This window comes from Ascaphus truei, chromosome 7 (assembly GCF_040206685.1).
Source record: "Ascaphus truei isolate aAscTru1 chromosome 7, aAscTru1.hap1, whole genome shotgun sequence".
Classification (NCBI taxonomy): domain Eukaryota; kingdom Metazoa; phylum Chordata; class Amphibia; order Anura; family Ascaphidae; genus Ascaphus; species Ascaphus truei.
This window is the reverse complement of record NC_134489.1, coordinates 109,126,103-109,138,163: the sequence shown is the minus strand read 5'-3', so window position 1 is coordinate 109,138,163 and position 12,061 is coordinate 109,126,103. Positions and strand designations below refer to the sequence as shown.

The following is a 12,061-nucleotide window of genomic DNA, read 5'->3' as shown; positions in this document are numbered from 1 at the left end:
TGATCATTAGAAATAAAGACAGAATAAGTCTGTGCTCTAACACTTCTCCTGCGCGTCTCTGTATTTCCACTCCAGCTGTTCCCGCCTCCTCTCCAGACTCTGTCCAGAAAGATCGTACAGTCCAAAATGAACAGCGCGGCATTCGGCGTCTTCACCATCACCCTCGTCTTCCTCTCATCATTTATTAACATGGTAATTTCTTTATATAGGTATTTTTTTCTGAATGAGCCATTAATAATCGTTTGGATGATAGCCATACCTAGCAATGTTTATCGTCAATACCTGCGGCGGCAACTCCAGTCCTCAAGTCCACCAACAGGTCAGGATTTCTGGATATCCCTGCTTCAGCATAGGATGTGCAGTCAACGACTGAGCCCACCTGTATGTTTGTCTTTATTTATATAGCGCCATTAATGTACATAGCGCTTCACAGCAGTGATGTACGTGATAATCATATAAATAATAGATATAAATAACACATAAAGGGGAGAAGTGCTTCAGACATAAAAGTAACATTTAGGAAGAGGAGTCCCTGCTCCGAAGAGCTTACAATCTAATTTGTTGGTAGGAAGAACGTACAGAGACAGTAGGAGGGCGTTCTGGTAAGTGCGTATGCAGGGGGCCAATGTTAATGTATGAGGTGTTAATTATCAGCCATGGAGCTACTCATATGCTTCTTTAAGCAGATGTGTTTTGAGGTGGGTCTTAAATGTGGATAGAGAGGGTGCTAGTCGGAGATTGAGGGGAAGGGCATTCCAGAGGTGTTGGGCAGTCAGTGAGACAGGTTTAAGGGGGTGAGAGCTTTAGATACAAAAGGGGGTAGAGAGAAGACATCCTTGAGCAGAATGCAAGAGTCGGGGTGCTGCATAACGAGAAATTAGGGCTGAGATGTAAGGAGGGGCAGAAGAGTGTAAAGCTTTAAAAGTGAGGAGGAGAATGGAGTGTGAGATGTGGGATTTGATCGGAAGCCAGGAGAGGGATTTCAGGAGGGGAGACGCTGAGACAGATCTAGGAAAGAGTAGAGTGATTCTGGCAGCAGCGTTTAGGATAGATTTTAGGGGAGACAGGTGAGATGCAGGAAGGCCGGACAGCAGGAGGTTACAGTAATCGAGACGGGAGAGAATGAGTGTCTGTCAGAGTTTTTGCAGTCGAGCAACAGAGGAAAGGGAGTATCTTTGTTATATTGCGAAGGAAAAAGCGACAGGTTTTTGCTACCTTTTGAATGTGAGAGAGGAGTTGAGTGTAACCCCTAGGCAGCGTGCTTGGGATACTGGGTGAATGATAGTTCTTCCAACAGTAATGTGGATGAAGGTAGTAGGGCCAGGTTTGGGAGGAAGTATGAGGAGCTCTGTTTTAGCCATGTTAAGTTTAAGTCGCCTGAGGGCCATCCAGGATGATATCGCAGAGAGGCATTCAGAAACTTTAGTCTGTACAGCAACTGTAAGGTCAGGGGTAGAAAAGTAAATGTGTGTGTCATCAGCATAGAGGTGATATTTGAACCCAAGAGATGTGATTAGGTCACCTAGAGAGAAAAAAGGTCCCAGAACAGAGCCCTGGGGTACCCCCACAGAGAGATCGATAGAGGAGGAGGTGGTGTTAGCAAAAGAGACGCTGAAAGTACGATGGGAGAGGTAAGAGGAAATCCAGGATAGAGCTTTGTTACGAATGCCAAGAGTATGGAGAATGTGAAGGAGACGAGAGTGGTCCACAGTATCAAACGCTGCAGAGAGGTCGAGTAATACAGTATGAGCAGAGTGTAATGACCTTTGTCTTTTGCAGCACGGAGGTCATTAGTTATTTTAATGAGGACTGTTTCAGTGGAGTGAGCAGTGCAGAAGCCAGATTGTAGAGGGTCTAGGAGAGAATAGGTGGTGGGAAAATGGAGCAAGCGAGAGAATACAAGATGTTCAATAAGTTTAGAAGCAAAAGGCTGGAGGGAGACAGGTCGATAGTTAGAAAGACAGGTAGGGTCAAGCTTGCTGTTTTTTTAGTAATGGTATGACTGTTACATGTTTGAAGGAGGATGGACAGGTGCCAGAGTAGAGATAGGAGTTAAAAATGTGTGTGAGCGTAGGGATTATAGTAGGAGCAAGAGGTTTTAGGAGATGGGAGGGAATGGGGTAAAGAGGGCAAGTGGTAGATGGAGAAGAGGCGATCAGCAGTGACACATCCTCCTCTGTGACAGTGGAAAAAGAGTCAAGGAAGGCAGGAGGAGAGTTAGGAAGCGGTGTAAGATGGGAGGAGGATACAGAGGGGATAGCCTGACGTATGGATTCCACCTTTTCCTTAAAGTAGTCTGTAAAGTCCTGAGGTGAGATGGAGGAAGGAGAGGCAGCTGGGGGTGGTCTGAGTAGGGAGTCAAAGTCAGAGAACAGTCGGCGTGGGTTAGACTTGTGCATGTTGATTAGTGATGAAAAGTAGGTTTGTTTAGCCTGAGAGAGGGCAGAGTTGAAACAGGATAGCATAAATTTGTAGTGAAGGAAGTCTGCGAGAGTATGAGACTTCCTCCAGAGGCGTTCAGAGGAACGAGTGGAGGAACGCAGCATGCGCGTGTGGGAGTTTAACCAGGGTCTAGGGTTAGAAGGGCGAGTGCAGCAGAGAGAAAGCGGGGCATGTAGATTAAGTGAGGACAGGAGCAGATTTGCAGTTCATGACCAGGTTGTCAGGGTCTGTAGCAGAACTGAGAGGAGAGGGATGACCGTAAAGTGGACTCAAAGGCTGGTAGGTTAATAGAGCGCAGGTTTCTGCAGAACCGGGGGGTAGGTAGAGGTGGAGAAGGGGAGAAGCGAGAGAGAAAGAATGAGATGAGGTGATGGTCAGAGAGAGGAAAAGGGGAAATGGAGAAATCGGAGAGAGAAGTTTTAGTGAAAACCAGGTCTAGGTAGTGGCCGTCCTTGTGGGTGCTGGCTGCAGTCCACTGTTGAAGGCCAAAAGAAGAGATAAGAGAGAGAAAGCGAGGGGTCATCGATGTGGCAACTGAAGACCCCAAGGAGATATAGGATATCCCTGCTTCAGTACAGATGGCTCAATCCGTCCCAGTTTAAGAACAGGTGGCTCAATCAGTGGCTCAGGGATATCTTTAAAACCTGACCTGTTGGTGGCCCTTGGGGACTGGAGTTGGCCGCCCCTAGTCATACATATATATGAAACTTTTCGTCTCCTGTATAAAAACATTTAGGCCCACATCACTAAGTGTGCTTTTCCATAAGTGCCGGCAGAGGGCTTATTGCTAATTCCAGTTAGAGCCGCCTTGCAATTTATCGGGTTATTATCGGGTTATTATCGGGTTAATATCGGGTTACCTTCAGCGTTTAAATGGCGACCTGAGTGGAGCAACGTTTTATTTATAAGAAGCTGTACGATACGTCGCGCACACAAACACTGGCACTTTAACCCTGTAATTGCCAGGGGTTACTGCATACAGAGCGCTGTAAGTTACGGGGGAGAAATTGGGGGGCATTGTGGAAACGGGACAGGTTTTCCGAGCCCCTCGTGTGTAATCTCTTGCAGTTTACGTGCAGCACCGAGGACCTGTACAGCTGCCTCGCTGCTGAACACAACGTCGCCCCGGACCAGGTGACTCCCTGCACCCTCAGCAACTCATCGTACAACTACAGCCTGGGAACGGTGCGCGGATTCTGCGGCAGATCCGCTTCCAACTGCGCCTTCCCAGAGGTACGTGCAGGAGGCGGAACATGTCACAGGGGGTTATTAGCCGGAGTGGTCCAGGTTTGCACGGGTCTGTACCAGAGACTGAATGTGGCAGGAATCAGAAAGGAATTCACCAATCGCCAAAGCTACATTTTCCTTTAACGTATTGTAGCAATCACCGTAACTGACCTCCGGTGCGGCCGGACACCGTAACTAACGGCCGGATACCGTAACTGACCTCTGGTGCGGCCGGACACCGTAACTAACGGCCGGATACCGTAACTGACCTCCGGTGCGGCCGGACACCGTAACTAACGGCCGGATACCGTAACTAACCTCCGGTGCGGCCGGACACCGTAACTAACGTCCGGACACCGTAACTAACGGCCGGATACCGTAACTAACCTCCGGTGCGGCCGGACACCGTAACTAACGGCCGGATACCGTAACTGACCTCCGGTGCGGCCGGACTCCGTAACTAACGGCCGGATACCGTAACTAACCTCCGGTGCGGCCGGACACCTTAACTAACCTCCGGTCTGGCCGGAAACCTTAACTAACCTCCGGTGCGGCCGGACACCGTAACTAACGGCCGGATACCGTAACTGACCTCCGGTGCGGCCGGACACCGTAACTAACGGCCGGATACCGTAACTAACCTCCCGTGCGGCCGGACACCGTAACTAACGGCCGGATACCGTAACTGACCTCCGGTGCGGCCGGACACCGTAACTAACGGCCGGATACCGTAACTAACCTCCGGTGCGGCCGGACACCGTAACTAACGGCCGGATACCGTAACTAACCTCCGGTGCGGCCGGACACCGTAACTAACGGCCGGATACCGTAACTAACGTCCGGTGCGGCCGGACTCCTTAACTAACGTCCGGACACCGTAACTAACCTCCGGTGCGTCCGGACACCGTAACTAACGGCCGGATACCGTAACTAACCTCCGGTGCGGCCGGACACCGTAACTAACGGCCGGATACCGTAACTAACGGCCGGATACCGTAACTAACCTCCGGTGCGGCCGGACACCGTAACTAACGGCCGGATACCGTAACTAACGTCCGGTGCAGCCGGACTCCTTAACTAACGTCCGGACACCGTAACTAACGGCCGGATACCGTAACTAACCTCCGGTGCGGCCGGACACCGTAACTAACGGCCGGATACCGTAACTAACCTCCGGTGCGGCCGGACACCTTAACTAACGTCCGGACACCGTAACTAACGGCCGGATACCGTAACTAACCTCCGGTGCGGCCGGACACCTTAACTAACCTCCGGTCTTGCCGGAAACCTTAACTAACCTCCGGTGCGGCCGGACACCGTAACTAACGGCCGGATACCGTAACTAACCTCCGGTGCGGCCGGACACCTTAACTAACCTCCGGTGTGGCCGGACCCCTTAACTAACGGCCGGACACCCTAACTAACCTGCGGTGCAGCCGGACACCCTAACTAACCTCCGGTGCAGCCGGACACCTTAACTAACCTCCGGTGTAGCCGGACACCTTAATTAACCTCCGGTGCGGCCGGACACCTTAACTAACCTCCGGTGTAGCCGGATACCTTAACTAACCTCCGGTGCGGCCGGACACCCTAACTAACCTCCGGTCTGGCCGGACACCCTAACTAACTTCCGGTCTGGCCGGACACCCTAACTAACCTCCGGTGCAGCCGGACACCTTAACTAACCTCCGGTGCGGCCGGACACCCTAACTAACCTCCGGTGCAGCCGGACACCTTAACTAACATCCAGTGCGGCCGGACACCTTAACTAACCTCCGGTGCGGCCGGACACCTTAACTAACCTCCGGTGCAGCCGGACACCTTAACTAACCTCCGCTGGGGTCAGACACCCTAACAAACCTCCGGTGCGGCCGGACATACTGAGATACTTACTGGTGATGTTATCGATCTTACTAGCTGTTTTTTTTTAAGGTGGTTTAAATGACCAACCAATAGGAAGCCATAACAGATGATGTTGCAGATTCCTATTGGCCCAGGATTTGGCAGCCATTTTTTTTCCCCTGAGGGGGATTTAGACCCGGCAACTTCACCGGTAATTATCTCGGGAACCGGGCGGTCCCAGAAACAGATAAAACTTACGTAAACTGACTCATCCACGTATCAGAGACCAGGGCGCTGAAACCCCGAAACCGCGAGTCTCTGATAGTCCGGTGAGTCAGTTTATCCTCGTCATTTATTACATAACATCACATTGGGGGAATGGGACTTTCACGCCATTCATACGTATTTATTAATCTTATAGTCCTATTGGACGGGACTTCCGGACACTACCAGTGTTATACTTTGTATTCTTTATTGCTTTCAACAATATATTTCCTTATTCCCCCGGTATACCGCGACTCCCCCGGGATACCGCGACTCCCCCGGGATACCGCGACTCCCCCGGGATACCGCGACTCCCCCGGGATACCGCGACTCCCCTGAGATACCGCGACTCCCCTGAGATACCGCGACTCCCCCGGGATACCGCGACTCCCCCGGGATACCGTGACTCCCCCGGGATACCGCGACTCCCCCGGGATACCGCGACTCCCCCGGGATACCGCGACTCCCCCGGGATACCGCGACTCCCCCGGGATACCGCGACTCCCCCGGGATACCGCGACTCCCCCGGGATACCGCGACTCCCCCAAGATACCGCGACTCCCCCGGGATACCGCGACTTCCCCGGGATACCGCGACTCTCCCGGGATACCGCGACTCCCCCGGGATACCGCGACTCCTCCGGGATACCGCGACTCCCCCGGGATACCGCGACTCCCCCGGGATACCGCGACTCCCCCGGGATACCGCGACTCCCCCGGGATACCGCGACTTCCCCGGGATACCGCGACTCCCCCGGGATACCGCGACTCCCCCGGGATACCGCGACTCCCCCGGGATACCGCGACTCCCCCGGGATACCGCGACTTCCCCGGGATACCGCGACTTCCCCGGGATACCGCGACTCTCCTGGGACACCGCGACTCCCCCGGGATACCGCGACTCCCCCGGGATACCGCGACTCCCCCGGGATACCGCGACTCCCCCGGGATACCGCGACTCCCCCGGGATACCGCGACTCCCCCGGGATACCGCGACTCTCCCGGGACACCGCGACTCCCCCGGGACACCGCGACTCCCCCGGGATACCGCGACTCCCCCGGGATACCGCGACTCCCCCGGGATACCGCGACTCCCCCGGTATACCGCGACTCCCCCGGGATACCGCGACTCCCCCGGGATACCGCGACTCCCCCGCGATTCCGCGACTCCCCCGGGATACCGCGACTCCCCCGGGATACCGCGACATCCCCGGGATACCGCGACCCCCCGGGATACCGCGACTCTCCCGGGATACCGCGTCTCCCCTGGATACCGCGACTCCCCTGGGATACCGCGACTCCCCTGGGATACCGCGACTCCCCTGGGATACCGCGACACCCCCGGGATACCGCGACTCCCCCGGGATACCGCGACTCCCCCGGGATACCGCGACTCCCATGGGATACCGCGACTCCCCCGGGATACCGCGACTCCCCCGGGATACCGTGACTCCCCGGGATACCGCGCCTCCCCGGGATACCGTGACTCCCCCGGGATACCGCGACTCCCCTGGGATACCGCGACTCCCCCGGGATACCGCGACTTCCCCGGGATACCGCGACTCCCCTGGGATACCGCGACTCCCCCGGGATACCGCGACTCCACCGGGATACCACGACTCCCCCGGGATACCGCGACTCCCCCTGGGATACCGCGACTCCCCCGGGACATACAGTGACTCCCCCGGGATACCGCGACTCCCCCGGGATACCGCGACTCCCCCGGGATACCGCGACTCCCCCGGGATACCGCGACTCCCCTGGGATACCGCGACTCCCCCGGGATACCGCGACTCCTCTGGGATACCGCGACTCCCCCGGGATACCGCGACTCCCCCGGGATACCGCGACTCCCCCGGGATACCGCGACTCCCCCGGGATACCGCGACTCCCCCGGGATACCGCGACTCCCCCGGGATACCGCGACTCCTCTGGGTTACCGCGACTCCCCCGGGATACCGCGACTCCTCTGGGATACCGCGACTCCCCCGGGATACCGCGACTCCCCCGGGATACCGCGACTCCCCCGGGATACCGCGACTCCCCCGGGTTACCGCGACTCCCCCGGGATACCGCGACTCCCCCGGGATACCGCGACTCCCCCGGGATACCGCGACTCCCCCGGGATACCGCGACTTCCCCGGGATACCGCGACTCCCCTGGGATACCGCGACTCCCCCGGGATACCGCGACTCCCCCGGGATACCGCGACTCCCCCGGGATACCGCGACTCCCCGGGATACCGCGACTCCCCCGGGATACCGCGACTCCCCCGGGATACCGCGACTCCCCCGGGTTACCGCGACTCCCCCGGGATACCGCGACTCCCCCGGGATACCGCGACTCCCCCGGGATACCGCGACTCCCCCGGGATACCGCGACTCCCCCGGGATACCGCGACTCCCGGGATACCGCGACTCCCCCGGGATACCGCGACTCCCCCGGGATACCGCGACTCCCGGGATACCGCGACTCCCCCGGGATACCGCGACTCCCCCGGGATACCGCGACTCCCCCAGGATACCGCGACTCCTCTGGGTTACCGCGACTCCCCCGGGATACCGCGACTCCCCCGGGATACCGCGACTCTCCTGGGACACCGCGACTCCCCCGGGTTCCTGGGACACCGCGACTCCCCCGGGTTACCGCGACTCCCCCGGGATACCGCGACTCCCCCAGGATACCGCGACTCCTCTGGGTTACCGCGACTCCCCCGGGATACCGCGACTCCCCCGGGATACCGCGACTTCCCCGGGATACCGCGACTCTATTTATATTTTATTTTACACTGTTTTAATAATATGAAATGGGATAAAAAAGAAAAACATAGCAGCATCTTGTAAAGCAAACACAGATCTGTCTTTAGAATGAGTGTAAGCTCTGTGCCCCAGGCTCGTGCTCACAGGGTCTCCCTGTTTGGAATGAGTGTCAGCTCTGTGCCCCAGGCTCGTGCTCACAGGGTCTCCGTGTTCGGGATGAGTGTAAGCTCTGTGCCCCAGGCTCGTGCTCACAGGGTCTCCGTGTTTGGGATGAGTGTAAGCTCTGTGCCCCAGGCTCGTGCTCCCCGCTCAGGGTCTCCCTGTTTGGGATGAGTGTAAGCTCTGTGCCCCAGGCTCGTGCTCACAGGGTCTCCGTGTTTGGGATGAGTGTAAGCTCTGTGCCCCAGGCTCTGTGCCCCAGGCTCTCCCTGTTTGGAATGAGTGTAAGCTCTGTGCCCCAGGCTCTCCCTGTTTGGGATGAGTGTAAGCTCTGTGCCCCAGCTCAGGGTCTCCCTGTCTTGTTTTTACTTGCAGTATTTCACCTTTTGCTTGGTGCTGAGTCTCCTGACCTGCTCCGTGTTCCTGCAGATCAGCAGTATCGGGAAGCTCATCCTGATGCTGATTATCGAGTTTGTGTACATCCTGGTTCTGGAGATTGCGCACGTTACGCTGTTTGATAACGCGGACCTGCTCGTGGCGGCCAATAACCTGTAAGTGACCATGAATATACTCCCGTATACTGGCCCGCTCTCTCGCTTTGTGCTACATATGATAAAAGACAGTATCCTAGACCTGAGGGGGCGCCGTATGGGAGGGCTGGAACTAGGGGTACAAGGGCTGGAACAAGAGGTGTGGGGGGTGGGACTAGGGGTTCAGGGGTGCTGCAGCCGCCCCTGGGTTTATACATCCTTACACTATGCTAATGTATGTCATTATTATTTTTTTAAATCAACTTTTTCATAAACGATGCATCAGGAGCGGCCAACTCCAGTTCAAGGGCCGCCAACAGGTCAGGTTTTAAGCATATCCTTGCTTCCGCACAGGTGGCTCAATCAGTCTCTGCTTCAGCACAGGTGGCTCAATCACCACCTGTGCTGAAGCTGGAATATCCTGAAATCCTGAACCGTTGGTGGCCCTTGAGGACTGGAGTTGGCCACTCCTGCCTTTGATAAACAAAGCCTTGCCAGGTCTGCCACAGTGACATTTGCCCTCGTGCCTGCAGTAGTAATGTACAGTACGGGGCTAATCTGAGGGCTGGGGAAATTAGAGCTACGTATCCCGAGCAGATTCTGGGATTGCCCTGTGTGCAGGAGCAATGTTCCTCTGGCAGTGGAAGGGTTAAAGGTAATTTCTCCTCACATTTGCATAGTTAATCAGGGAATCAAAGGAATAAATTACCCGTATATTTTACATTGAATGTAAAGCCCAATCTCTGCCAGAATGTGCAATTACTGGGGAGAGATCGCCATCTAGTGCTGGACGGGTACATTACACTAAGGGTAAGAGGCCAGTGGATTGTATGCAGGTGGCTGGGTGTAGTATATACAGTACAGTATCATTACACAGTATATACAGTATCATTATACAGTATTTACCCTGAACACATTTATATTTTCTGTATCTTCTGTCTTTCAGACAGCCATCTAACTCAACGCTGAACTGGTAAGAATGTGTATTATGTGAGGACTGATATGATATATATATATATTATATTATATATAATTAGACTGTAAGCTCCTCGGGGCAGGGACTCCTCTTCCTTAATGTTACTTTTAAGTCTAAAGCACTTATTCCCATGATCTGTTATTTATATTATCTGTTATTTATTTGATTACCACATGTATTACTACTGTGAAGCGCTATGTACATTAATGGCGCTATTTAAATAAAGACATGCAATACAATATATATATATATATATATATATATATATATATATATATATATATATACACACACACACATACACACACTCATATATTCCCACACACTAATGCTTTCATGCCGTACAAATGTATACAACGAGATACCCCTTTTTATTTTTATATATACATACACATTCATACTCACATTCTCATTAGCACACTAATTATTACACACGCACATACACACGCACGCTCTCATTCACACGCACATACACATTCACGCTCTCATTCACACGCACATACACACTCGCTCACATGCATATACACACACTTTCACACGCACATACACATTCACGCTCTCATTCACACGCACATACACACTCGCTCACATGCATATACACACACATACACACTCTCATTCACACACACATATACACTCTCATTCACACACACATACACTCGCTCACATGCATATACACACACTTTCACACGCACATACACACTCATTCACACACACATACACACTCGCTCACATGCATATACACACACTTTCACACGCACATACACACTCTCATTCACACACACATACACACTCGCTCACATGCATATACACACACTTTCACACGCACATACACACTCTCATTCACACACACATACACACTCGCTCACATGCATATACACACACTTTCACACGCACATACACACTCTCATTCACACACACACACACATACACACTCGCTCACATGCATATACACACACTTTCACACGCACATACACACTCTCATTCACACACACATACACACTCGCTCACATGCATATACACACACTTTCACACGAACATACACACTCATTCACACACACATACACTCGCTCACATGCATGTACACACACTTTCACACGCACATACACACTCTCATTCACACACACATACACTCGCTCACATGCATATACACACACTTTCACACGCACATACACACACTCATTCACACACACATACACTCGCTCACATGCATATACACACACTTTCACACGCACATACACACTCTCATTAACACACACATACACACTCGCTCACATGCATATACACACACTTTCACACGCACATACACACTCTCATTCACACACACATACACTCGCTCACATGCATATACACACACTTTCACACGCACATACACACTCTCATTAACACACACATACACACTCGCTCACATGCATATACACACACTTTCACACGCACATACACATTCAGAATCTCATTCATTCAGACACATTCACGCTCTCATTCACACGCACATACACACTCACACACCCTTTCATGCTCTCATTCACATGCACATACACACTCACACGCCCTTTCATGCTCTCATTCACACGCACATACACGCACACTCTAATTCAGAAGCGTACACCTATCCATGTACATTTACACATTCTCGCACACGGTCGCATGTTACACGCACCTGCATACTGCAATTCATACATGTAATAAAATGAAAGCACATCAGATCATTGTTCTCATTGTTGGATTATCCCGGACACAGCGTTTTTATGCTTGTGTGACCCACATTAACCCCTTGTGTGCTTGGGAGACGGCAGTGCGGTACACTATGTCACAGATTAGCGTTGTCTTGTAGCTGGAACGCAGAATAATGTGACACGGACG

General features: G+C 53.4%; 1 protein-coding gene across 3 annotated transcripts in view; it reads left to right on the top strand.

The window, feature by feature from the left end:
• Window positions 1-12,061, top strand: part of ADCY5 (adenylate cyclase 5) — a 240,829-nt gene that overhangs the window by 209,399 nt on the left and 19,369 nt on the right. For 2 of the 3 annotated variants that reach the window (XM_075609883.1, XM_075609885.1), the window contains 4 exons: window positions 76-192; window positions 3,511-3,675; window positions 9,068-9,243; window positions 10,169-10,195. In XM_075609883.1, coding sequence (XP_075465998.1) covers window positions 76-192; window positions 3,511-3,675; window positions 9,068-9,243; window positions 10,169-10,195 — 485 coding nt within the window. The remainder of the gene's footprint in view (window positions 1-75; window positions 193-3,510; window positions 3,676-9,067; window positions 9,244-10,168; window positions 10,196-12,061) is intronic. The other variant, XM_075609884.1, reaches the window with a different exon arrangement.